The sequence below is a fragment of the Corvus cornix genome, chromosome 13, assembly GCF_000738735.6.
Source record: "Corvus cornix cornix isolate S_Up_H32 chromosome 13, ASM73873v5, whole genome shotgun sequence".
Taxonomy (NCBI): Eukaryota; Metazoa; Chordata; class Aves; order Passeriformes; family Corvidae; genus Corvus; species Corvus cornix.
The window spans coordinates 3,692,903-3,719,350 of NC_046343.1; the positions used below are offsets into that span (position 1 = coordinate 3,692,903).

The following is a 26,448-nucleotide window of genomic DNA, read 5'->3' on the forward strand; positions in this document are numbered from 1 at the left end:
AGAGCTGCAATTATTAATGACCGTTCCAGCTGTCACAGTGGAGAGGGAGGAGAACACCCACTTCCCCACACCCACTGCCCTCGAGCCCGTTCCAGCCGGAGGTGCTGGCCTGGCCTCACACCCGTCCTTCGGGACGGCAGCTGCATCGTGTGAGCAAACACTTGGCTGCTCCACACTGGAGAACGCCCAGAGCTGGTGCACGTGGCCCACGCATGCCCCATGACTCTTCATCCCCTCCACAGGATTCGGGGGCAGGGCACAGGGACCAGAGGACACTGCCAGGTATGTAGGGACCCCCACTAAAGTCTGACCCCTTCCCCATCTCTCCTTGCTGCATTTTGCCCCCCAGATTAATTAGTGCCTCCGTTAGCAGTCCTGCCTGATACAAAAGGGATGACCCAGTCGACACAAGAGGTCGAGCCTGGGCTGACACGGGCAGAGGAGGAGAAATCTGAGGTGAAGATTTTCCCTGGAAAGCTGGAAGGAGCTGAGTCAGGCCCCAGAGGGAGCAGGATGAGAGCTGAGCATGACCTTCCCAGCCGGCCGCACCTCACTCGGCAAAACCGCAGGCCTGGAGACAGCCGGCACTTGCAGAGAAGTGTTTATTAAAGGCACTAAAAGCACCGTGGCTACATCAGTGCAGCCCGAACGGAAGGGTGTGGGTTGGGGGGAGGCATCGAGGGGCCCAGGATGGCAGTGGCAGAGAGCTCTTTGGTAGGAAGCTGTGCCCAAGCCTTGCAGGAGCAGCTGTCCAGCTGGGCTGGCCATCAGCTGGAGGTGCTGCCAGCCCCAGGGGAGCAGTGGGCCAGCAGGGTGAGGGGCATGAGGCACAGACGCCCCTGGAATGCAAGCGGGGCTGGAAGCCACCGCAGCAGTTTGAGGGGGGACTGGTGGGTTGCCATGGGCAGGGCCCCAGCAGGGGAGCAGGGCCGGGTCTCCAGCCCCGAGCACACAGCAGAGAAGGTAGGGGAGAGAGGAACAGGGGCTGGTCCTCACCCACTCAGGGATGTGTAAGGAGTATCCCTGCCCCAGCACTGAGCTGCCAGGCAGCAAGGGAGCAACCTGGCTGTAGCAGACCCCTTCCAATTCCAGCCTCAGCATGGTTGTGCCCACCATGCTGCACGGCTCAGGGGCAGGAGATCCATGCAGCATCCCCTTCCCAGGGCTCCTAGGGCCAGTCGAGAAGCATATAAGAAGCCACACAGCTATAAGGGGATCTGGACCCAGCACTGTCTCTGGCTGGAGTTCAGCCAGGAGCTGCCAGGGAAGAGGCAGGAGCAGGGGAAAGGGCCAAGGGCCCAGCCTGGCTCCCTGGGGGCAGCAGGGCAGGGGGAGAGGAGCATGCAGGGCCAGGGGCACGCGTGGGCACAGCTGAACTCCCACCCCTCACACGTGGGAGAAAGCGTGGCTCTTGCAGAGCGGCTTGTCCTTCTTGGAGTAGAACGTCTTCCCTTCCAGGTTGGTCTGGCAGATCTGGGGAGGAGAGTGCAGCTGGTCAGGCTGGGGGGCTGAGCCAGCCCCCGGGTCCCCCACAGCCCAGCACCGGTGTCACACAGGGATCAGGGACCACTCCACATGGCCCTGGAGCACTCCCAGGGACCAGCAGGCTCAAAGCAGAGTCCCAAGCCCCCAGAATGAAGGCAAGTGGGAAAAACCTTGTGTCAGCAGGTCCCCTGTGCTGCTGGTGTACCCAACCCAGAGCAAGATTGTCAGGGAGAGGCAAAGGCCCCTGCAGCAGTCGGGGAGGGAGGTATGTTGCTCACCGCACAGACAAAGCAAGTGTCATGCCAGCTGAACCCCAGCGCCTCCAGGAACCGGTCTCCAGCATCGATCTTGAAGTCACAGCCACGGCACTTGGTGCCAAACATCTTCTCATAGTCTGCAAGGAAAGGCAGAGCCCAGCTCAGCACTTCCATGCATTATAGCTGCTCATCCCAGGGGAGCAGGGCTGCAGCTCAGCTGGGATCCCACAGGCACAGCCTGGGGACAATTTGCTGCCAGCCCCCATCCAAGTGGGACAATGCCCGGCACAGCCAGGAGAGGTGCAGGATGGCCCGGCCACCACAGGGCTCCAGGGAGGAGGAGGAGAACCTCATCTCCCAGGATGCAGCACTTGCTTTGATGTACATCCTCCCTCATTGCCATGGCAACATAGGAGCACTGCCCCGCAGCTAGGCAGAACCAGGATGGAGGGCCCAGAGCTGTGGGATTGGGGTCTCTGTGCTCCCCACAGCCCAGGGGGAGCCCACAGAGCAGGGCAGCTCATCCCCCACCCCTGTGTGCAGCTGCTGAGTCCCAGTGGTGCCCCAGGGCCACATGAGGTGACACACGGGGTCCTCTGGGTCCTACCTCTCTCACAGTAGGGCTGTCCCTCCTCCATGTAGAAGGCTCGGTTGCGGATGGGAGTTTTGCAGGCGTTGCAGGTGAAGCACTGCACGTGCCAGGTCATCTTCAGTGCGTGCATCACCTCCTGGAAGGGAGCCACTGTCAGCCAGGGGTAGGACCACCAAGGGCAGGAAGGGACAAGGAATCCCCTGAGATGGGACCAAGGTGGGAAGGGACACAGCCAGGCACTCACAGCAGAGGGCAAGGACAGAAGATGGAGGGCAGGCTGAGGGATACTCACCCCAGTGATCTTCTTCTTGCACTTGGCGCAGCTGGGCGCGTAGCGCGTGTCGTAGCACTTGGGGCAGAAGATGGAGCCTTTCTCCTCAAAGAAGCCGCCCTCATCCAGCACCTTCCTGCACTGGCAGCAGGTGAACTCCTCGGGGTGGTAATAATGTCCCAGCGCCACCAGGTACCGTCCCCTGCAGCAGGACAGAGCCACGTCAGCCAGGCTGCGGCCCAGGACGCCGGCGTGGCAGTGGTGGTGGCCAGGGCTCACCTGATGACCTTGTTGCACTTGTAGCAGAGGGGGGTGCGGCCAGGCCCCTCGGGGGCTTGCTGGGCCGCCTGCACGATGGAGCTGCGGTTCTGCATGGGGGTGGGCGTGGCCGGCTGGCTGTGCTTGCTCACCACCGTGCTCGTCTTGTCCGGGGCGTAGCGCTCGGCAAACGAGGGGTCCACAGCCCAGGGTGGGCGGCTGGTGGGGCCAGGGGTGGCACTGGGGGTCCTGGGGGCTGCACACACACATACACGAGTCTTTAGGACAGTGCTCCCGATCCCTGGGCAGCCCCTCCCCAAAAAGCCCAGAAGAGATGTTTTGCTCACCCAGTCCTGGCTCAGTCTTCATCGTTGCTCCTGGGGACGGGTCCGGCACGGAGACCTGGCTACAGAACAAGCAGTTAATCCAGCCTGCTCCATTCGCCCCCACTGCCCAGGGGGTGCAGGCAGGGCTCCTCACCCCAACAAGCAGAAAGGAGCTGGCCAAGCCCCCGTGCCCAGCAAAAGCTGGTTTAGTGATGAAGTACTGAGCCAAGGGCCTTCAGACCTGCCAAGACACAGCACCCCTGGGGTCTCTGGTACCCACTGTGGTGGTCTGGGGAGTGGCAGGAGGGAGTGTTCTGGGCTGCTCCAGACTGACCAGGGACCCTAGGGACCACACATGTGATGATCACCCCCAATCTCACTGGGGTGCAAGGGAACTTGGATTTGACCTGACACAGGGAGCCCCAGGCTCCAACTCAGCAGTGCTGGGGACAGGCAGGGCAAGACAGGGCTAGACAGGCACAGCCCACCGAAAGAGGGGGGACAGGGAGAGAGGGAGAGCCAGCAGCTCTGTGCCTCTCAACAGAAATGCAAAAAGGACATGGCAACAAACCCAGCTTTTATTTGTGTCAAAGCAAACTGGGCAGAGCTGGTACCCAAAGGCCATGGCACCAGGGCACGAGGTGTCACAGAGAGGTAAAGGCAAAAAATGGGGTGCTGTGCACCACCCCTGCCTGGCTGCACAAAACAAGGAACAACCCTGACAAGCTGATGACATCCACGAGCTTGGCCCAGCTGCCCCACAGCCCCACGCCAGGCTCACAGGACACTGTGCCCCAGGTCCAGGTGCTGCCCAAACATCACAAGAAACCAGTGAGATTTTGCCAGTGTCATCAGCCACCCCCAGCCCGCTGTTTCTGGGACACCATGGCACAGCTTGACATTCCCAGCTGAGGGGCAGCAATGCCCAAGGGGTTCAGCCCAGGACATGCAGCCCCCCAGCTCCTGCTGCCACACACTCCCCTTACCTGGGCTTCCTAACAAACACATCATCATGATCCTCCACTGAGCGCAGCAGGAGAGAAAGGAGGAAACAGTCAGTCCTCAAAGACCGAGACCCAGGCACAGCAGGAGGGGAAAGGGAAAAGAGGAAAACCAACCTCTCCTCCCACCAACCCTTGCCCCAAAACAAAGCCCTGCCCGGCCACAGGGCAGAGCAAGGCCCCAGACCGGCGGCACCACCACGACACCATGCACAGCCCTAGGCAGCTCCCACTGACTCAGCCACCCCACAGGGCCAAAACCAACACTCCAGTGCCACTCCAGACTCTGCTGGGCCCTGGCAGCCCAGGGTAAGTCCAGCACCCCCAGCCAGTGCCAGGCCCTGCAGGAACTCACTGCTGCTGTCTGTGCCCGTCAGCTGGGCCAGTTTGCGGAAGGTGCGGGACTGCGAGGTCCCGGTGCGGGGCTGCCAGTCCTCAGCGTCCTCTATCAGTCGCAGCTTCCCGGGGTTGCACCCAGGGGTGCTGGGGGGCTCCAGTGGCTGTGGGGGCTGTCTGTGAGTGACAGAGGGCAGGAGCTCAGCCAGCACCAAGAACAGACCCTGCTATGGAACAGGGAAGCTCTTCAAAAGGTGCTCTGGCACATGCCAACACCTCTGCCAGACCATGGCACTCACCGCTGCTCCACCGTGCCCCAGCTGGACCCCCTGGCATCCCTGTGGCATCAGAAAGAACGGCGGCACAGCAGTCAATAGCTGATTCGTGGCTTAGCCCATCCTTCCCTTACACATCCACAGTCTCAGAGATACACGAGCCTCATGGAAGTGCCAACAGCGTTCACTCCTGACCAGCCTTGCAGCCATTCCACAGCCCCACAAGATATCGTGCCCCAGGTACAGTCCCTGCCCCGTGACTCCCAAAATGTCCAGCAAAGTATTGTGTCACCAGCCACCCCTGCCCACTGTGTCCAGCACGCTGTGCTGCATCTTGGCCTCCCCAGCTCGGTGCCAGCAGTGCCCAGTGGGTCCTGCCTGCACACCCAGCATAAGAACACCTCATTTGGAGACAAACTGTCTGGCAGGCAGGTGTCCAAGCAGGACCCTCCCAAGGTGATGGTCAAAGCAGCAGCTGAGCACTGGCAGTGCCTGTTGTGGGGTGAGCACAGGGTGGGCTCTGCAGCTCCACCACCAGCTTAGCCCTGGGAGAGGAAGAAGACAAAGAGGGAGAGAAGAATCCACACCATAACAGGGCAAAGAGTTTGCCCAGAGTCATGAGAAGCAGCAAGGCTGAGGGCTAATGAGCCAGCAGCACCCACCCAGCTCTGCCACACGAGGCTCACAGGACAATGTGCCCCAGGTGCAGGTGCTACCCAGCACCTCCCAACATCCCATAGCCAGGTTTTCCCAGTGCCATCAGCCTCCTCCATTCCTTGTATGTCCAAAAGGTTAAGGTGCAGCTCAGCATCCCCAGCGCAGAGCCAGCAGTGCCCAGACACCTGCCTGGGACGTGCAGCCTCAGCACACGCTCCCCTTACCTGGGCTTTTTAACAGTCTCATCCTCACCATCCTCCACTGAGCGCAGCAGGAGAGAAAGGGAGACATGGCGTCAGTCTGTAGTGACTGATGCCCAGGAAAAGCAGGAAAGGAAAGGAGGAAAACCGACCTCCCCACCCATCATCCCCTTGCCCCATTGCACAGCCCTGCTTGGCCATGGGGCAGAGCACAACCCAGAGCAGCAGCAGCACCGCCATGAGCCCACACAGAGCCCTGGGCAGCTTCCATTGGCTCAGCTGCCCTCAAGGGGTGACTTGGGGCCAAAACCCAAACTCCTGGGTGCCACATCACCCCACTGCCTCTCCCAGCTTCTGGCTACCCCAAAACAGTCCACCACCCCCAGCCAGCACCAGGCCCTGCGGGAACTCACTGCCATCTGTGCCCGTCAGCTGGGCCAGTTTGCGGAAGGAGCGGGACTGGGAGGTCCCGGTGCGGGGCTGCCAGCCCTCAGCATCCTCTAACATCCGCAACTTCCCAGGATCACACCCGGGGGTGCTGGGGGACTCCAGAGGCTGCCTGTGAATGACAGGGGGCAGGAGCTCAGCCAGCACCAACTACAAACCCTGCCCAACACTGCAGCACAGAGCAACGCTCCCAAAGGTGACCTGGCACATGGCAACACCTCTGCCAGATGCTGGCACTCACCGCTGCTCCACTGTGCCCCAGCTGGACCCATGGGAATCTCTGTGACATTGGAAACAACAGCAGCACAACAGTCACTGTTTGACCATCCCTGCCATATGCACCCACAGCCCCATGGAGGCACAAGCCACGTGGAAATGCTGACCAGCAGCCTTGCAGCTGCTTCACAGCTGCACAGGACGCAAAGCACCAAGACCAGTTGCTGCCCAGCACCTCCCAACATCTCCAGCAAGGTGTTGTGATTGTCACCAGCCAACCCTACCCAGGTGGGTTCTTGGGGCAGGACCCTCCTGAGGTGATGGTCAGAGCAGTGGCTGAGCGCTGGCAGTGCCTGTTGTGCAGCTCTGGAAACAGCTCGAGTCTGGGAGAGGGGACAGAGAGGGAGGGAAGAACCCCCAACAGTGCAAAGAGCACCCCCAGAGTGACTGCAAGCAGTGAGGGTGAAGTGGCTGTGGGGGCTGAGCCTGGCATGGGCACCTTGTGGCTCCTGCTGCTGCCCCTTACCTGGGCTTTGTAACAGGCTCATCCTCACCATCGTCCACTGAGCACACCAGGAGAGAAAGGGGGAGTTGGCATCAGTCTGCGGCAACTGAGGCGCAGGCACAGCAGGAAGGAAAGGGAAGGGAAAGGAAGGAAAAACGCCCTCTCCTCCCGCTGCCCCAACACACAGCCCTGCCCAGCCACAGGGCAGAGCATGGCCCCAGCCCCGAGGCACCACCATGAGCCCACACAGCCCTGGGCAGCTCCCGCTGGCTCGGTTGCCACAGAGGGCCCACATGGGGTCAAAACCAATGCCCTGCTGTAACAACACTCCACGGCCTTTATCTGGTTCCACTTGCCCCAGCAAAGCTGGGCACACCTGGGCAGTCAGGCAGTGCCAGGCCCTGTGGGAACTCACTGCTGTTTGCGCCCACCAGCCGGGCCAGTTTGCGGAAGGAACGGGACTGGGACGTCCAGGTGTGGGGCTTTGAGTCATCAATGTCCTCTAACATCCGCAGCTTCACAGGGTCACACACAGTGTCACTGGGGGGCTCCAGCAGCTGCGGGGGCTGCCTGTGAGTGACAGAGGGCAGGAGCTCAGCACCAAGATCAGACCCTGCTCTGGAACAGGGAAGTACCCCCAAAGATGCCCTGGCACATGGCAACAGCTCTGCCAGATGCTGGCACTCACCGCTGTTGCCCCGTGCCCCAGTTGGACCCGCGGGCATCCCTGTGGTATCAGAAAGAATGGTGGCACAGCAGTCAGTATTTGACCAGCCCATCCCTCCCCATACACATCCACAGCCCCAGAGACACAGGAGCCTTGTGGAAATGCTGACAGCGTTCACTCCTGACCAGCCTTGCAGCCATTCCACGGCCCCACAAGATATCGTGCCCCAGGCTGGCCTAGTCCCTACCCCACAACTCCTGACACCCCCAGCAAGGTGTTGTCAGTGTCACCAGCCACCCCTGCCCACTGTGTCCAGCACGCTGTGCTGCATCTTGGCCTCCCCAGCTCAGTGTCAGCAGTGCCCAGCGGGTCCTGCCTGCACACCCAGCATAAGGACACCTCATTTGGAGACAAACTGTCTGGCAGGTGGGTGTCCGGGCAGGACCCTCCCGAGATGATGGTCAGACCAGCGGCTGAGCACTGGCAGTGCCTGTTGTGGGGTGAGCACAGGGCAGTCTGTGGCTCTGCCAACAGCTTGGCTGTAGGAAGAGGAAAAGGACAGGACAGAAGAGTGGAGGATAAGGAGAGGACAGAAGAAACAGCAACAGGGCAAAGAGCTTCCCTTGAGTGACTGCAAGCAGTGATGGAGAACAAGCCCTGTGGGCTGAGCCCAGGGTAGGCACCTTGTGGCTCCTGCTGCTGCCTCAGCACATGCTCCCCTTACCTGGGCTTTTTAACAATCTCATCCTCACCATCCTCCACTGAGCGCAGCAGGAGAGAAAGGGGGAGATGGAGTCAGTCTGCAGCAACTAAGGTCCAGGAAAAGCAGGAAGGGAAAGGAGGAAAACCAACCTCCCCACTGACCATCCCCTTGCCCCATTGCACAGCCCTGTCAAGTCACAGGGCAGAGCATGGCCCCAGACCAGTGGCACTACCACGAGCCCACACACAGCCCCGGGCAGATTTCGCTGGCTTAGTTGCCCTCAGGGAGTTACTTGCGGCCAAACCCCAAACTCCTGGGTGCCACATCACCCCACTGCCTCTCCAGGCCCTGCAGGAACTCACTGCCATCTGTGCCCGTCAGCTGGGCCAGTTTGCGGAAGGAGCGGGACTGGGAGGTCCCGGTGCGGGGCTGCCAGTCCTCAGCATCCTCTAACATCCGCAACTTCCCAGGGTCACACCCGGGGGTGCTGGGGGGCTCCAGAGGCTGTGGGGGCTGCCTGTGAGTGACAGAGGGCAGAAGCTTCAGCCAGCACCAAGCACAGACCCTGCTTCAGCACAGGGCACTGCTGCCAAAGGTGCCCTCACCAGATCCTGACACTCACCACTGCTCCACTGTGCCCCAGCTGGACCCACGGGCATCCCTGTGATATTGGAAAAAATGGTAGCACAGCACTCAGTATTTGACCATGGCTCAGCCCATCCCTCACAAATGCACTCCAGAACTAGAAGAAGTTGGCAACACTCACCCTGCTCTGCCCTGCCATCCCGCAGCCCCATGCCAGGCTCACGGCACATTGTCCAGTTGCTGCCTAGCACCTCCCAATACCCCCAGCAAGGTGTTCTCAGTGCACCAGCCTTCTCCAGATCCCTTTTCCTCAAGAAGCAATGGCAGAGCTTGGCCTCCCCAGCTTGGTGCCAGCAGTGCCCAGCAGGTCCTACCCGGCACAGGACATCTTGTCTGGCCGGTGGGCGTCCGGGCAGGACCCTCCCAAGGTGATGGCCAGACCAGTGGCTGAGCGCTGGTGGTGCCCACTGTGGGGTGAGCGCAGAGTGAGCTCTGCAGCTCCACCAACAGCTCAACTCTTGAAGAGGGAGAGAAGAAACAGCAACAGGGCAAAGAGCTTCCCTTGAGTGACTGCAAGCAGCGAGAGAGAACCAGGCGTGTGGGCTGAGCCTGGGTAGGCACCTTGTGGCTCCTGCTGCTGCTCCAGCACATGCTCCCCTTACCTGGGCTTTTTAACAAGCTCGTCCTCACCATCCTCCACTGAGCACAGCAGGAGAGAAAGGGGGAGATGAAGTCAGTCTGCGGCAACAGAGGCCCAGAGACAGCAGAAGGGGAAAAGGAACAGCAAAGGGAAAAGGACCTCTCCTCCCTCCCACTGCCCACCTGTCCCAACACACAGCCCTGCCTGGCTACGGGGCAGAGCATGGCCCCAGCCCAGCAGCACCACCATGAGCCCACACAGCCCCACACGGCTCAATTGCCCCATAGGGCCAAAACCAACACTCCAGTGCCACAAGGCACCAAAGCCTTTTTCCAATTCCAGTTGCCTCAGCAAAGCTGGGCAGTCAGACAGTGCCAGGCCCTGAGGGAACTCACTGCTGTTCGTGCCCACCAGCCGGGACAGTTTGCGGAAGGAGCGGGACTGCGAGGTCCAGCTGTGGGGCTTTGAGTCGTCAATGTCCTCTAACATCCGCAGCTTCACAGGGTCACACACAGGGGTGCTGGGGGACTCCAGCAGCTGCAGGGGCTGCCTGTGAGTGACAGAGTCATCTGTCAAATCTGACAGATCTTCTGGGGCTGTCCCCCACTTTCCTCAGCACAGAATCACAGCACACCAGTACCAGAGACGCCTTGTCTTACTCCCCACTCCCCAACTCCTCCTCCACAAAGGCTGGGCCCATGAAGGACTCACTGGAATGACCACCACCATTCCTGGCAATTTGAAACTGGCCCCAAGGGCCAGAAGGAAAAAGGACATAGCAAGAATAAGTCAAGGTCAAAAAAACACCATCAGGAAAGCTGTGGAGCCGTCTATGGCAGTGCCACCTGGCCCTGGGCACGGTGCCCAGCACAGCCCATCAGCCCTCGCCCAGCCAAGCCACGTCTTGGGGAACAGGGAACGGATCACACACAAGGACACTCCAGGGCCCCAGCAGCTGGTAGAGACAAGCAGCACTGGCCCTCTACACTGGGGTTTACAGTTTGGTGCCAGGAGTGACCCACCCACATGGGCAGAGGAGTGCCTGCTGCCCATCCCAAGGCTTGCCCTGACCCAGAGGATGGGGCACTGGCAGGGAAGAGGCATGCAGGGAGGATAGAGAGAGCAGGTAAAAGGCTTACTGACTTGTCAAGGCTCAGCACCTGTAGGGAAAGGGAAAGAGAAAGGGAGGAGAGAAAGAAAGAAAAAGGAAGGTGAAATTAGACCTGCAGCACCCAAGAAGTTTCCAGAGCTCACCTATGGCCTGTACCCCTATCCCCGAGTCTCACACCCAGCTCGCCCAGGGCTGAGAGCACACTGGGACACATGGGCAGATGCCAATGGACCAGACTGTGCTCCCTCAGCCCCCAGAACAGGCCTGGATGCCCAGGGCAGTCAGTGCCACATCCCGTCCCATTGCCCAGTTCCTGGGAACCACAGCAGCTCTGGCAGGAGGAACAGGGACCAGCAGCTGCTGGACATGTGCAACCAAGCAGAGCCAGGGGAGAACAGTGTGGCAGGGCTGGAGGCCATCACTCTGCCTAGCCCCTTCCTGCAGCCAGGGGACCAGCACGACATCCCCAGGCAGGCACCGGCTGGTGGTCACAGACAGCCACCATTTCCCTGCCACTGCAGATGCCAGCCAGTCTCCTGCTACAGCCACCATGTCAAGCCTGGCAGGAGTCCCCACAGGCTGACACATCTCTGAGCGAGGGACTGGCACAAGCATGGCTGTGTGTCCCTGTGTGCAACAGTTCTCTTGTGCCACCTCGGCACCAGCCACCGGGGACCCTGGCACAGGCACTGTCACCCACTCCCACCCAGGGTGCCTGGCATGCAAGGCGCAGCAGGGCTGGGCAGCAGGCTCCCCCCAGTCCTCAGGGAGCAGGATGGACAGCAACATACCCGTTGTGCTGGGGGGTGCAGGCGGGCGCCAGGGGCACATACGTCACGGGTTTCGTCACCAGCCCGGGCCGTGGGTTCGGAGGTGAGCCGGCCCCGAAGGGCCGAGCTGTTTTGTTGAGGGCGGTGCTGGGAGCGAAGTTATATTTCAGGGGTTCAGAGCAGGGGAGTGAGTCCTGAGCGAGACAAAACACACAGACACAGGCTCACACGTCAAGCAGCATGCAAGCAGCAGCCCTGGGCCAGGCAGCACAGCAGGCAGCCAGGTAGGAAAGCTGAACAGCACGTGCACCTTGGAGACCGGGCTCTGCCAGGCTGGCACTCACTCCACTGGGCACCTGGCCCAGTGACAGCAGATCACAAACCCAGCCTGAAGGTCATTTGAAGATTAGTAGGTGCCCTGGACACTTGCTGCTGCCCGTGGCAGGGCGGTGCATGCACACACGCTGATCGCAACTGTCCCATGGCACAAAGCTGAACACATGCAGGTGGCTTCTACCCAGGAGCCACGAGTTCACCAGCCCCAGCCCTGCCTCCCCGTGCCAGGGCACTCCCCAGCACTAGCAAACACAGTGCTGCACCTGCCCAGCCTCCTCCCCTGTGCTGGCCCCTCTGCACCCCTGCCCACACCCAGCACCAGCACGGGCACAGACAATCTGGGCCCAGGTCCCTACTGAGCAGATCTCACTGCCTCTGATCCTCCACGGTGCCAGAGGTCAGAGCTGCTCCTCCAGCTGCGTTTTACAGACCTCCAAACACACCTTGGCCCCCTAAAAGCCCCAGGAGCAAAGTCCATTTGTTTGACTACACTGAGATTCCCTTCCCCTGAGATGAGGCTGAGCTGCCGCTGCGGCACCAGGAGCAACACGTACCTTCTGCGGCTTCCCCAGCTGGTTCTGGGCTCTGCAAGAGAGGAGACAGATGGGCAGGTGCTGGAGCTGGCCCAGACACCACCAGCATGCGAGTACCCCAGAGATGCAGCACCCAACCGAGGGGAACCATGGCCAGCTGGCACTGCTGTGTGGCTTCCAGTCAGGTTAAGCCTTACACAGGCAAGCAGAGCCCTTGGACACAGCCAGGAGCTTCCAGGCTCTAAGTAAGGAGCACTGATGCTGGGAGATGGTGATGCCCGGAGGTGGCACTGGGCAGAGTGCCCTGATTATGCTCCAGTCAGACCAGAACCCCATGTTTGTGGGACCCACAATTCCTACCTGCTCAGGGTGAGGCAGAGCCTGTCCCCACAGGCACGGATCCTGTTCTGGGCCTCGATGTGTGTCATGGCACTGGTGCTCTCCCCGTCGATGTACAGCACCCAGTCACCCACTCCCACGCCGGCCTGGGCCGCCTTCCCGCCTGGAGTCAGCTGCAGGACAGACAGAGTTAGGGAGAGCTGGAACAGCCGAGTGGTGATGTGGGAGCAGAGGGACATCCTCATGAAGGCAGCAGCCTGCAGAGGCCCAGGATCCCCAGCCCAGCACAGGACACCACGCAGCCCAGACCAGGGGAACGTGGGGACCCCAGATTACTTCCCATTTCCCAGTGCATGAGCCCAGAGCAGCCTCTTCCCCTTGGCAGCAGCAGAAGGCAAAGCACTACTCCAGGGCACTGCCCAGCCCCAGCCCTCTGGCACGGCTGGGGACCCTGCCAGCACCCTGGGGCCTCATCACTGTGACGCCAAACACAGAGGCAGTGCTGCCTCGGGCTCAGCAAGAAGCCCAGCCACCCCTTGGACTCATCCCTGTGGTCCTGGGGCAGGAAGAGAGCACAGTGAGTCAGGGCTCGTTGGGCAGCCCACATGTCACTGCAAACCACAGGCATGTCCAGCCCTCCTCCTGGGGTGGGGAGGGACAGGGGAGGCACCCCTTAGGCACTCCCCCCAGCCGCCAGAGCTCCCTTCCCGTTCCCAGCAGGCACAGACATTACCTCATTCCCACAGAGGAGCAGGAGCCCTCCCGGGCCAGGGAGACACCCGTCCCCACCCACGTTGCCCCGCTGGGACAGCCGGGAGCACAGCCATGAGTTCCCCTTCCCAGCCACAGTGCCAGGGATGCGCCTTGCCCCTGCTATGGCTCCATGGCACAGCTGTACATCAACCCCACGCTGGGAAGTGGAGGCTGCCCTCCCCTCCCACCAGGGATGCACAGCCAGAGGCGAGCAAGGCCTGGAGCACTGCACACAGCTCCCAGGCACTGACAGACAGACAGACAGACGTGGGCAGGCTGCAGCCATTCCTGCTCCTCCAGCATGGAAGAACTCGAGGCGCTTGGACCCAGACCAAGTATTTCCTCAAGTCCTGTTCGACATGAACATAAAAGGAGCGAGCCAGATTCCCAGCACTGTCAGAGGGCTGAAAAATCCCTGCCAGAGTCCCAGCCCCTTCTTGCAGAACCCAGCTCATCCCAGAGCCACACGTCACTTCTGTAGGCCAGCACTACCTATCCACACAAGGCCAAATGCCACATATGGGCTGGATGTGGCCCAGTCCCACCAGCATCCCACTGCTGTTCCCAGTGGGACATGGGTACCGCCCCCAGTGTCCCCACACCACCCTCCCATTCCTCCTGCCCAGCACGGGAGGGTGCCCTCAGCAGCAGTGGTGCCCCCGGCTCCTGGCCATGCTGCTGCAAGCCCCAGCTTGCTGCCCTGGAGGGCTGGGGAAGGCACAGGGCAGCTGCGTGGGTTTGGAGGCAGGAGCAGGAGCTGGGAGAGGTTTTCACACGACTGCCCAGGAAGGGGAGAGCACGTCAGGCTACGTCATGAAGCCTCACCCAGCCTGGTCAGCACTTCCTGGCCCCCTCCATGCCAACGAGCAGGAAACCCCTTTGACAGGTGCCAGTTCAGCCAGGAGCCATGGCAGTGCCAGCCCTCCCACTTCCCACCCAGGCCCGCTAAACAGGGCTTCCTTCCTTCCCTCTCCACCCAGTCTTTTGTTCCCTGCACCTCCATCACCACATCCAGAGAGGTGCTCACCTACTGCCCTGTGCAGGGGCCTCCAGGACAGAGCCTCCCTCAGCGCATCCCTCAGTGCCTTCCCACCAGTAGCACCAAAGGGTCTCTCCTCTTCCCCAGCTGGCAGATGCCAGGATGAGCCACACAGCATCCAGCTGTCCAGACTGCAGCCCTTATTCTGGCTCCAGCACAGGGGCCATGGTTTACAGCCTGCCTAGCCAAGTTGTTGGCACCCTAGCAGAGCCCCTTGCCACAGGAGGTACACGTCAGAGGGCCACGGTGGCACCTCTTTTGTGTGACCAGTGAGCTGAAACAGCCCCATTGCTCTCCCAGGAGTGTCACAGCGATGGACACAGCTGAAAGTCAAGCCAATGGACACACCAGCGCTGCCCTGTGCTGCCCACCCCTGCAGAGCAGGGCCCCACTGCAGCCCACAAAGCTGGGGCAGGATGCTTCCTTCCAGCCCACGGTGGCAGGGCCAGCTCACAGGAAGCAGTGGCCAAGGACAATCAGTATGCTCTGGGCAGGAGCTCTGGGGCTGGTGATGCCTCTGGAGTGCAGAGCAGCACAAGGCTCACCCCTTCCCATCAGAGCACACCGCCCTGCCATGCAGCCCAGCCTCACCAGGCAGCCCCTCAAAGCTGGCTGCATCCCCTGGGAATGTCCTCGCTGCTCCTGCCCTGCCCAGGACAGCAGCACTGCCCGAGCCTCACCAAGCACTGCTTCACAAGGCCCCTGCCCCAGGCTCTGGGAGGCTCCTCCGTCGGACCAGACCCTTTGTTAAGAACTGGCTCGCAGCCAAGAGAAACATTTTTTAGAGAATAAACTCGCTGAAGCCGTCTCTGCGTGCTCAGCAGAGATCAGCAGGCCCCGGGGCAGCGGCACTGGCGACTCCAGGCTCACAGAGTGCCCTCAGGGCCCGTGCTCCGTGCTGGGATGCTGTGGAGATCTGTGCCCTCTGGGACAGGCGTGCAGTGCCCGGCTCGTGCCGGGGGCAGGTCCCCACGCAGCACTCGATGCCACGAGCAAAGCTATCCTTCGAGAAGCAGCCTCCGTGCCAGCTGCCCGAGCGCCAGCGGCACGGGCAATGCAGTCACATTCCAAGGCTTATAAGGCAATTGCGTGGCCAGAGCTGTGGCCAGGGACGGGGAGCTGCACACACCCAGGGTCAGGACCGGGAGCACCACAATGGGATAGGCTCAAACAAGCAGCCTCGGGCACAAACAGCTGTGGCACAGTGGCTTTCACTGGAGAAAAGGGAGAGTTTTGCGGAGGGAGTTGTGTCCCTGTGCAGGCAGCAGCACAGCTTTCTCCTCTCCGTGCCCATTTCAGGAGTGACCTCAGGCATGGAGTTGGGAGCTGCACTGTGGAAAGGAGGGCAGAAGGGCACTGGCTAGGTCCTGGGATGCCAAGCCCAGAGCTGGAGTGCAGACCAGGAAGCCAGTCCCACATCTCAGAGAGTAGATCTCCTCCCGCTGTGGTGGGCACACACCGGAAGGGGCCTCCCCCGCCCCCCTCTGCAGGGGCTGTGCAGAATTTCACGTTTCTGCTGCAGCTCTCTGCCCGGAACACCCCCGTGCTAGGCTGCAGCTGATAAGGGACCAAGGAGGCTACGTGGAGCCAGGCAGGGCAGGATGCAGCATTCCCGGGGCCCCAGCTCATCTACATCCCCCATACAGCTCATACAGGAGGAAGGATGAGTGTCACCAGCCTCGGTTTCTCTTACCCTGGAGATGGAGAGCGGCATGCTGAAATCCTTCCCTCCCTGCAGCCTGAAGCCCCAGGGTGCCGGCCCATTCAGCATCACCTTGTAGGACTCCATGTCGCCCATCTCTGCAAGGGAAGAGGTTGTGATCCCGGTGTTAGGGTACGTGGGAACAATGCTGGGAGAGGAGGTGAGGAGAGGGCTCGGCGCGTGGCAGGGCAGGACAGAAGGCAGGTCATGTTTCCAGCTGTAACTCCACCCTGACCATCCTACACTGTGGTTAGAGACGCACCCCAAATCCATCAGCATCTCCTCCAGCAACGTAAGAGCTGAGGGGCCCAGGCTAACACTGACTAGTGCCAGGGAGCCAGGCACAGCCCTGCTGCCACCCACAGTGGGGTGTCTGTGGGCTCTGCTCTCCTCCCAAACCTGGGATGTGTTCTCCCTTGCAGCACCCCAGGAACTCCTGCTGCTGAGAGCCAAGGCAGTTCAGATCACAGAGAAGCAACAGCAGGTACAGAAGGGTATGAACCAGAAGCTTTTTTGCCAGATGAATTAACAGCAGCAGCAGCAGCACAGGAGCTGCGTGATGCCACCCGAGGCGCCTGGCAGAGCAGCCAGGCTGGCGCTCCGGCAGGCGGCCGAGCAGATGCTCCCTGGGAGCGAGCCCATCTCCAGGGCTTCGACAGGAGGGAATTCTCGGTGCTCCCCTGCCTGACAGCTGTCAGTCGGCCAAGGCTCCGGGCAGATGGGCCAGCACCAGCCTCTTGCCACCTTTTACCTGGAAGACCCCCACGAACGGCCCCAGGACCTTCCTCCCGAGGGCGGACAGGGCCGGCTGCGGGACTGCCCACACCTCGCACGGGCCGGCTGCAGGGCCGGGGGCCAGCGTGCCCCCGCTCTCCCCGGGCCGGTGCGGGCTATATAAGGCGTGTAAGACGACACCAGCCCGCTCCCCGCTCGGGAGGGCCGGGGGAAGAGCTGCGTGTCAGGCATTCCCGGCGCCCGGCAGCCGCGCAAGCCCCAGCGAGGCGCCGGGACGGGGCGGCCCGGATCGGGTGGATACCCCCCACCGCTCCCCGGCGGGACGGGGCCCGGCTGCACCGGGGGTCTCCAGCGTGCACAGGCTGGGCAGCCCCTTCCTATTGCCCCACCCTGACCCGCGGGGGGCCCCAAGACCCCTCCCCATCCCACACCGCCGCCCCTCCCGGGGGTCGAGGACGCCGGCTCTGCCCTCCAGGGGCCCGACCCCGACCACCCGCCTTCCCCTGGAGCCAGGCCTCAGCCCTCCAAAGTTCACGCCCCCATCCCTCCCGGCAGAGGACACAGCCCCCCAACACGGCCCGGCTCCCCGCACTCACCCGCGGCCAGCGGGGCCCGGCGAAGCGGGCGGGAGGGGAGCGGAGCCGAGCGGAGCCGAGCGGAGCGATGCGGGCCGGGGCGAGCAGACGCGGGACTCGAACCCGGGCACCGCCCCCGCTCGGCCAGGCCCCACCTTATATAGGATCAGAGGAGGGCGGAGCCAGCGGGCGCTTCGGCCAATCACCGTGCGCGCCTCTGCCTGCCGGGGCGGGCACGGCGGCGCCCCCTAGCGGGGAGGCGTGAGCTGCCCCTCCCGCCCCCCCACTCCCCAGAGCAGCGGCGGAGCCGAGTCCGGGAAGGGCCTTTATTGACCGAACGGCACCAGCGACATCAAGCCCAGTCCCGCGCTCCGGGGCTCTCCCGGCTCAGCAGCCGCACCAGCTTGGCTCGAAGGGTGCTGTGAGGCTTGTGCCCGGAGCGCCCCGATAGAACCTCCTGCCCTCCACGCCCCCAGCCCGCGGCCTGGGGGTTCTGCGTCAGGGCGGCCCGGTTGTCATAGAGTGGCCCCCCCTCACTGCTGTGGCCCTCGGGGGCCTGTCGGCACCCCAGCTCCCACTGCCCTTCCTCCTCCTCTTCCTGGGCCCTGGCTGGATGTAGTTCTGCAGTGAAGATGTTCTCGTAGAGATGCTCAGGGAGTGGCTTCCCCACAGCCCAGGGCTCACCAGAGCCTGGCTGCCCTGGCACAAAGAGGGGCTGCTGGCCCCGGGCGATGGAGGCATAGACAATGGGGCATGAGCCCTCTGGCTCTGGTGGGCTGAAGCGGAGGAGGTTGGCAGGGGGATGGGAGGCAGGCTGTGTCGCCTCTAAGGCTGGGCTGGGCTGGGGATCATCATTCCCAGGCCCCCAGGGCTGGGGCTCGAGGCCCTGTGCAAAGAGCTGGGGGTCTGAGACACAGAAAAGTCTGGGGTCTGGGGTGTCCTTGCCCTGCTGCTGACAGGCGATGGCAGCAGCCACAGCCCGGCAGAGCTCAGGGGCCCGTGGGGTGCTGAAGGTGAAGGTGCCCTCGCCGGAGTCACTGCGGCGGCCGGCCTCGAAGGAGAAGACAGCCTGCAGGGTCAGAGGGGAGGGTGAGGAGCTGGCAGCCACCCTGGGCAGGCAACAGCCCCAAGAAGGGAGTGGGGGACTCACCTGATCCTGGCCAAACTTGCGAAGGAAGGGGTAAGGCCAGGTGAGCAGGGGCTGGCGGGACTGGGGGTCCTTCAGCGTCAAGCTCTGGGGAAGGGCTGAGAGTAGGTAGTGCCCGTGCAGGCCACAGCGGGTGGCTGCGTCTGTCTGAACCACCAGCACCAAGAATTCGGTCACTGTGGGAGCCAAACAAGCCAGGGGTCAGCATTGCAGCACTGAGCTGCAGCCCACCCCAGCCCTATTCACCACCCCTGCACGTACAGTCCTGCCAGGACGAGTAGAGGGAGTTCTCCTCCATGGGGACAGCGGGGCTGGGCTGGGTCCTGGCATTACTCGGCCTTGTCTCTTTTGCACCCTGAAACAAAGGAATGTGAGTATGACCCGGGACAGGGGGGAGCACAAACCCCCTGCCTGCCCTGGAGCTTGCTAGCTCACCCAAGTAGGGCTCTTGGCTCTGCCAGACCCCTTGGTACCTGGAAGGCCAGCTGGCAGAGCTGGGTGATCCATTCATCCCGCTGCTCAGCTGCCAGTACATAGCTCTTCTCCGTGGTGGTGAGGTAGAAGGCGGCGGTGGCTTTGGGGCAGCTCTCCGTGCCCGCCGGGCCCACAGAGACGCAGTCAGAGAGGCGGATCACCCGGCGGGCACACCGCTGCAGGGACGTCTTCTCCGGGATCGTGCCATCGTCCCGCACATCAAACTTCTCCATGCGGGCCACGCCGGAGGGGCTGGCGGCGAACAGCTGGGCTCGCATCTTCCTCCAGGATCTCTAATGCATGGGAAGGGCAAAGGCACGGAAAAAACAGGTCAGCAAAGAGCTGCCTGCTGCATCTGCCAGCACTGCTCTCCACGCAGGGCCAGCAGTGCTTGGGAAGAGCCATACAGGGCACAAGGGGCATAGGGGAGTCCTGGCCTGCACCTGCCAGATGCTGTTGGAGGGTACAGAGAACAGGGGCCAGCACACACCCCCAAACTGTGGGGCAGGGTAGCCCCAAAGCTGGGTTGAGGGGGACCTTGCCCCGAGCGGGTTTGGCATGGCTTGCCGGGTGAGTCACACTCACTCCCAGCACCCTGAGCACCAGGTCCTGCTCTTTGTTCCCTGCTGCAAGTGCTGGCCTGCCGACCTGCAGCTGAGCTCTCAAGCTGTTCTCAGGACAGACCCTGATGCAAATTAAAGCCATTTTGAGCTGCTGAGGCTCCTGCTGGCAGCCTCACATCTGCTGAGCAGCCTGCTTCCTCCCAGGGGAGCCTCTGCAGCACCAGCACCTTCCCAGTCTGTCACGGGATAGCGGGGGCGCGTGCCACCATGTACCTCAAAAGTGCAGCAGAGCCTCCACCCTGCAGGAACCAGATGCAGCCAAGCACCCAAAATACCCACCGCCCCCAGCCCACCTGCCTCCTCCATGGCAGGGCACTGGCTCCTCACACACAGGGCTGCCCGCTGCACTTTCAGGGCTTGGTTCTTGTTCAGCAGGGAGGTCAGAGTGATTGCAGTCCCACACATCCACTGAGACCCCCACAGGACACGGCCGCCCTGCCATGGCATGACCAATGTGCCAGCAGGGCCTACTTCACCAACACCCGACAGCTCCCTGGAGCCGGCTCGACCCTGGGTACTCTCAGCATCTCACCCACACCCTGCCCTGAGGGCTGTGGTACTCAGTGCCCCCTCCAAGGGCACAGAGGAGCAGCCCAAGCCATGAGGGTGTCACACAGATGGTGGTGGCCCCCCCAGGGCCAGGCTGATGGAGGGCACAGGGACACGTCCCACGTGCTGCCCCAGGGCCCCGCTCCTACACACACACGCTGGAGCTGCGCCACATTAACGCATGTTTATTCTTCCATTGCGACTCACGCGGTGACCAAGCAAGAAGGACCCCACGTGGGGGCGAGCCAGAGTGGGTGCCCGCACACATGAGTCCCCCTCAACCGCAGGGAGAGCCCCACTTGTGGGTCTGCTGAGCCCAGGGCTCCCCAGGGCAGTTCCAAAGGGTCTGTCTCCAGTCCCCCATTCCCGGGCTGCTGAGGGCCTGGCCCCAGGCCCGGCATCATGACAAATCAGGGCAAACCCTCTACCAGCCCCAAATCCACCCTTTACCTTTCCAAATTTGGAGTGCTGCACATAGAGGATCCCATCCTTCACTGGTCTCTCCATGGGCCCAGTTCACCCTGGCAGCCAGCGCAAGGATCAGGGACTCGGGCCACCCGCAGTGGAGAAAATGTGACTGCTGCAGCCGAAGGAAAGGCATGGGGCAGACTTCCTTCTTAGAGAGACTTCCCCTTTTTGGGGTGTGGGATGGGGGGCAGAGGCAGGGCCACAGGAGGTGTCCATGTGCCCGCCCTCCCCCTCACAGCAGGGCAGTGGGGCAGAACGCGGGGGCAGAGCACAGGAAGCACCTCGGGGAGCGCCTGACATGAGCATGGCACACTCCACCTCGCCCTGGCTGCATCCCAGCATGTCTGGGGAGATGGGAACAGTCACCCACTGAGGATGCACAAATCCAGGTGAGGGAGATGGACCCATAGAAACTGTGTGGATCTGTGAGGAGCAACACAAGACCGTGACCTCACCACTGCAGGGGGCTGGCAGGGGCAGCAGGCAGCTGGCCAGGCTAGTCACCCCACCTGGGGCTTTCTCTTGCCCTGAGGCACCGCTACCTGCTTGCCCAACACACCGCTGATGTAACAGGCTGTTGCAGCACAGCTCCATACATTTCCTTCCGGGGCAGGAACTTCATCAGGCTGAGCTGGCAACAGTCCCAGTGACCAAAAGTCTGGAAAAGGGGCCACAGTAGTGCAAGCCAGGCTCTTGGCCCATCCAGGGGGAATGTGGGGCAGCACACTCTCCGGGCTAGAAGTCCATAGAGCTGTGGGCCAGGTAGTCCTTGCGGCCGATGTTGCTGACTTGCTTGGTCTGCATCGCCTCCAGCTTGGGGCAGTTGGTGATGCGATGGCCCAGGCCGCCGCAGAAGGCGCAGCCCCGCTCACCTGCAACAGGAGGGATGGGGTCAGGGCCAAGACAGCACAGTGCCATGTCAGGACAGCACAGTGCCACCCCAGGACAGCAGCCCCCACCCTACACCACTGTCTCCCCAATGCTGCCGCACTGGGAGTTGGGTTCCCATCTGGAGCCCAGGGCTTGCAGCAGTCCCGCAGGGGTCCCTGTGTCAGCCTGGGGTCTCTCACCTCTGATGTCCAGCATGGTCTCATCCCCACAGTGCAGCACCTGGAGCACAGGTGGCACCTTCTGCTTCGCCTCCAGGAGCAGAGCCTTCAGGTCCATCAGCACTGACTCATCTGGGGGGCAGAGACATAGATCAGGCAAAGCCCAGCACCACCATCTCCCCTCCATCAGCCATCCTGCTTGCTCAGAACACCTCCTTGCCACTGCCCAGCTGCCTCCTCCAGCCCCCAGCCCTGTGCTGTTCCTCACCACAGGCCTTGTTGATGAAGGTGGTGGCAATGCCAGTGTTGCCCGAGCGGCCTGTACGCCCAATGCGGTGAACTGTGGAGACAGTGACAGGATCAGGCCCCGGTGAGCGCAGTGTGACAGACCATCCCTGCCCCAAGGCACTGCACAGACAAGCACAGAGCCTTGCTGGCCTCTAGACCCCTCCCACAAGGCCCAGTGCCTACCATAGTTCTCAATCTCCTCTGGCATGTCGTAGTTGATGACGTGCTGGATGGCTGGGAAGTCCAGGCCCTTGGAAGCAACATCAGTGGCAACCAGGACATCCTTCTTCCCATCCCGGAAGGCCTCAATGGCTTTTGTCCGTTCTTCCTGATCTACAAAGGCCCAGCAGAGATCAGCGAGGGCAGAGCTCCCAGCCCTACCTACTGCAGCAACCACTATGGCCTCAGAGTCAAGCATCGCCTCCTCAGGCAGCCTTTCTCCCAATGAAGGAGTAGAGGAGCCTCCACATCCCATAGGGACCTTCACTGTGTTTATGCCTGCTATGTAAAACATGGAGCTCACTCCTGACACTGCCACAGCCCCTCCTCACACCATCAAGAACTGCTCCATGCTGGCCACAAACATTCCTGGGGTCACACCACAGCCCAGGCCTCCCTGGGACCCGCACTGACCTTTCCCTCCATGGATGGCCACAGCTTCCACGCCCTTGAGCAGCAGGTACTCGTGGATCGCATCGACATCTGCCTTCTTCTCTGCGAAGATCAGCACCTGCAGCAACACAGGCATCGTATCAGAGCCCCTCCTGCACGCTGGCACTGCTGGCACCAGCACAGCCCCCTGGGGAAGCCCATTCCCTCTTGCTGAGCAGGGCACACAGCGCTGCTGGTCCCAGGACCTGCTCATACATGGAGCATGGCTCAGCCACACGCCCACCCCACAAAGGGGGTCCCCCCGCCAGCTCCCCCCCTGCCCCAGTGTGACCACATTGTCCCCAGCATACTCACGGGTGGAGGGGTCTTCTGCAGGCACTCCAGCAGGTACACCATCTTGGCCTCCTCTTTCACATACTCCACCTCCTAGGAACAAGCAGAGGGATGGGTCAGGCAGCAGAGGAACTGCCACTGCTTGGTATCCGTTAGCCAGCTGGGAAGGAGGACCACAAACCCCAGCTCCCTGGCAGAGTGAGATATTAAGTGCCCTCATGAACTCTTCTAGCCTCCCACACAGGCACAAGGGAGCAGCCAAACACCTCACCTGCACAACATCCAAGCTGGCAGCACCCGCTCGCCCAACATTAATGGTGATGGGCTTCACCAGGGCACTCTTGGCAAAATTCTGGATCTTCTTGGGCATTGTGGCACTGAAGAGGAGGGTTTGCCGCTGGCCCTGCACAGGGAAGAACCCTTTAGCACTCACCCAACCTGGCATGTGCAGGATTGAGCTTCAGGTAGCTCTTATCCTGGCAGTTCAGTACCTTGAAGTAGGAGAAGATGGTACGGATGTCCCCCTCAAAGCCCATATCAATCATCCTGTCAGCCTCATCCAACGCCAGGTACCGGCAGATGTCCAGGCTCACCATCTTCTTCTGCAGCAGGTCCATCAAGCGCCCAGGGGTTGCCACCATCATGTGTACCCCACTGTGGGATGAGAGGAGGCCGCAGTCAGGCCCTCGGGATTCCTGCCCCATGCAGGACACCTCCCTGGCACATCACCTTCACCCCCACGCTGTCCTGAAGCCAGGATGTCACCTCATAGCCCCCTGCCAGAAAACAGAGCACCTCAAGCCCCATGGACTCCCCCAGGTCTTACTGTTTGATGGTCTCCATCTGCTCCTTGACAGACATGCCCCCGATGCAGAGGGCACAGCGCAGTGAGGGCAGCCCATCCTCCTGCAGCAGACGACAGTAGTACTCCAGGATGCCGTGGGTCTGCCGGGCCAGCTCCCGCTACGGAAACAAACCCAGCTCATTCCTGCATCTCTGTGCAGGCAGAATTTAGGACTGCCACTGCAAGTCACTCACAGCCTCCTCCCGACACTCACCGAGGGACAGATGATAAGTCCATAGGGTCCCTCTCGCTTGGAGAATGGCAGCCTCTTCTCCTGCTCCAGGCAGAACATGATCACCGGGAGGGTGAACACCAAGGTCTTCCCAGAGCCAGTGAATGCGATGCCAATCATATCCCTTCCTGAGAGGCTGCCAGGGAAACGGGGCCGATGGGAGAAGGGACATCATGGAACAGCTCAAACCTCCAGGGCTGAGCAAGGTGACAGGGATCTGTCACCAGGGAAAAGCATCTGGTCCACACCACTGAGTGGGCCGTGGGAGCAACTGCTCTGTACTCTGGGATGGGGACAGAGCACTCACATTGTGGGGATGCCTTGGATCTGTATGGGTGTTGGCTGCTGGATTCCTTTTTTCTTCAGGCCTCTCAGGATAGCTGTCAGAGAACAAGGAACAATGCATGTTTGTGACCTGAACTATTCCCTCTCTTCTCCCACTCAGATCCCAGCAGCAGCTCTCCCACCAGTGACAAATACCCCTCAGGCAAACAGTCAGGAAAAAGGTGGGATCTCCTCTCCCGGCCTACCTGCTGGGAACTTCATCTCCTTGAAGCTCTTGATGGGGGGAGGGATGCCCTCCCCCTCCACCAGGATGTGGTACTTCTTGCGCACGCGGTCGTGCCGCGCCTCTGACATGCCCAGAATGTAGCGAGGGGCTCTCCAGCTGTGAAAGCAACAGAAACAGGTCACGGTGCAGAATGAGGCCAGGGCTCCAGAACCAGCAGCTCCCATGGAGGAATTCAAGGGAACGCCCTGTTAGGCTCCAATACCCCCCCAGGTAAAACAGGTAACCCCAAGGGGCTCTGTGGAGTGAGCGTAGGAGATCTGAGCCAGTTCTATGCATTAAACCCTTCCCCAAAACCTCAGTGAAAAGTGCTAAGCTAACAGCTAAGAACAGCCTATGGATGGTGGGTGGAAAATGCCAAAAATGTTTGGACACACCTCAATCGCCTCCCTGATCCTGCCTCAGAATCACTGAGGTCAGAAAAGACCTCTGAAATCATTGAGCCCCATCTTTGATCAATCACCACCTTGACAATGCTGCCTCGAGCAGCACTGGCTCCAAAGATTCCTCCAGTCTCTTCCTCTGGCTTAGTGACCTCCCAGACCTGAAGATCCACCCTCCAGCCTTCTAGTCTAACATAAATGTGCTTTATCAAGCCTTACTGTATATAAAACAACATCCAAAGTGACTCAACAGCCTTTGATTTTACACATAATGACACAAAGACAGTCACTCAGGCAAGAGGCTGCAGAGCCACACTGCTCCTGCAAGACTCTGTGGCTTTTAGCTCCCTTCAGCCAGGATGAAGTGCTGTTTTCAGAAGGACAGCTTCTGAGCTGTGCTGTGAAACTTACCTGGTTTTGATCGGGTCGTCGTAGGTGATGCCCTTGGCCATCTCCTTCACTGACATCAGAGCTGCAGGAACAAAGATGATGCGTCAGAGCAAACTCTCCACATCCACATCAACCTCACTGAGAGCTACTTGGGCAAATGGTTTGGGAGACCATGTCCAGAGACAGAAGAGGAGAAGCAGCAGCACTGGCAGCCTCTCTGGCACCGGAACACCAAGTGCTGCTGTGCCCAGAGCCCTGTCACAGACATGTCCCAGCTAAGCCAGACAGTGCCAACTGAGGGGACCTACTGTCACCTCCAGTCCCACCCCTGAGTAGGAGCATTCCAAAGGCAGAGAACAGCTCTCCAGCTGCCCTGGGAGCTCTGGAGACAGATCTGAGACACAGACCTCCCACTCACCTCGGCCCTCTGCCACACTCTCCAGGATCTTCTCTTCCTCCTTCAGCTGCTTCTCCTTGGCTGACTCCTTCCGAGCTGGGGGAGAGCCAAGAAGCAGTGACAGGGTTTGTTGTCCCCTGAAAGTCACACAGTGCCCCCACCAGCTCCTCCCTTACCTTCCGCCTTCTCTTTGAGGTGCTGGTGCTGGTCCAGCAGACTGATGTTGGACTGGGGCCCCAGCGGGATGTCATCCTCGTCCCCGCGCTGCTCGCTCCCGCTGTCCCGCTGCTCCTCCTCCGACACTACCTTCCGCCGCATCTGCAGCAGCTTCTGCAGCTGGAAGAACGCGGGTCGAGGCGGAGTGAGCGGCCTCGTGGCGGGAGGGCCGCTCGGAGCCCTCCCCGGGCAGCCCCCGTTACCCCATTACCATCTGCTGCTTGCGCTGCTTGACGGGCACGTAGGGCACGTAGTCGTCGTCATCCTCTCCGGACAGGTCGGACGTGTCCACCGGCTCCTCGCGCTGCCTCTGTGGGGAGATACGCGGTGAGGGGAGCCCGGGGCGGCACCGGGAGCGCAGAGCGGGCGGTACCGGGGGCCGGGGCCGTTCCCACCTTCCGCTCCGCCGCGGCCTCCATGACTCCTACCCGGAAGAGCTATAGGAAGTGACGTCACCACGGACAGGGCCATCGCCTAGCAACGCGCAGAACGCACCACCAGGCGGGAGCTGCGTCCCGGCCCGACGGATCCCCGCGGCGCTCAAATTTGCGCAGAATGCGT

At 61.4% G+C, this 26,448-nt stretch overlaps 3 protein-coding genes across 15 annotated transcripts; all 3 read right to left on the reverse strand.

Moving 5' to 3' along the window:
- Window positions 1-584: 584 nt before the first annotated feature.
- PDLIM7 (PDZ and LIM domain 7) lies at window positions 585-17,419 on the reverse strand. Of its 13 annotated transcripts, none has more exons than XM_039559876.1 (26): window positions 17,336-17,419; window positions 15,996-16,102; window positions 12,532-12,683; window positions 12,193-12,223; window positions 10,565-10,581; window positions 9,817-9,971; window positions 9,444-9,480; window positions 8,819-8,857; window positions 8,559-8,713; window positions 8,218-8,254; window positions 7,515-7,553; window positions 7,242-7,396; window positions 6,848-6,884; window positions 6,606-6,704; window positions 6,347-6,385; window positions 6,072-6,217; window positions 5,683-5,719; window positions 4,826-4,864; window positions 4,546-4,703; window positions 4,176-4,212; window positions 3,211-3,269; window positions 2,885-3,119; window positions 2,627-2,807; window positions 2,350-2,470; window positions 1,764-1,879; window positions 585-1,473 (listed from the first exon to the last, which is right to left on the reverse strand). In XM_039559876.1, the coding sequence occupies exons 2-26, from the start codon at window positions 16,098-16,100 to the stop codon at window positions 1,387-1,389; spliced, it is 2,313 nt and encodes a 770-aa protein (XP_039415810.1). In that variant the 5' UTR covers window positions 16,101-16,102; window positions 17,336-17,419; the 3' UTR covers window positions 585-1,386. The 13 variants fall into 13 exon arrangements, with proteins under 13 accessions (XP_039415810.1, XP_039415809.1, XP_039415811.1 ...); XM_039559875.1 differs by lacking the exon at window positions 8,559-8,713 and adding an exon at window positions 8,963-9,351; XM_039559877.1 differs by lacking the exon at window positions 7,515-7,553.
- A 202-nt stretch (window positions 17,420-17,621) lies between these two features.
- On the reverse strand, window positions 17,622-20,646 carry DOK3 (docking protein 3). Its single transcript, XM_039559889.1, has 5 exons — window positions 20,558-20,646; window positions 18,935-19,228; window positions 18,723-18,816; window positions 18,465-18,637; window positions 17,622-18,383 (listed from the first exon to the last, which is right to left on the reverse strand). Exons 1-5 carry the CDS (start codon window positions 20,612-20,614, stop codon window positions 17,667-17,669), a joined length of 1,335 nt encoding a protein of 444 aa, XP_039415823.1. The 5' UTR covers window positions 20,615-20,646; the 3' UTR covers window positions 17,622-17,666.
- Window positions 20,273-26,367, reverse strand: DDX41 (DEAD-box helicase 41). The gene is made up of 17 exons (XM_039559886.1): window positions 26,283-26,367; window positions 26,099-26,197; window positions 25,848-26,007; window positions 25,693-25,767; window positions 25,296-25,356; window positions 24,464-24,600; window positions 24,241-24,313; window positions 23,916-24,069; window positions 23,684-23,820; window positions 23,349-23,511; window positions 23,129-23,260; window positions 22,879-22,950; window positions 22,546-22,642; window positions 22,096-22,245; window positions 21,893-21,964; window positions 21,646-21,756; window positions 20,273-21,447 (listed from the first exon to the last, which is right to left on the reverse strand). Exons 1-17 carry the CDS (start codon window positions 26,304-26,306, stop codon window positions 21,311-21,313), a joined length of 1,854 nt encoding a protein of 617 aa, XP_039415820.1. The 5' UTR covers window positions 26,307-26,367; the 3' UTR covers window positions 20,273-21,310.
- Between the last annotated feature and the right edge of the window lie 81 nt (window positions 26,368-26,448).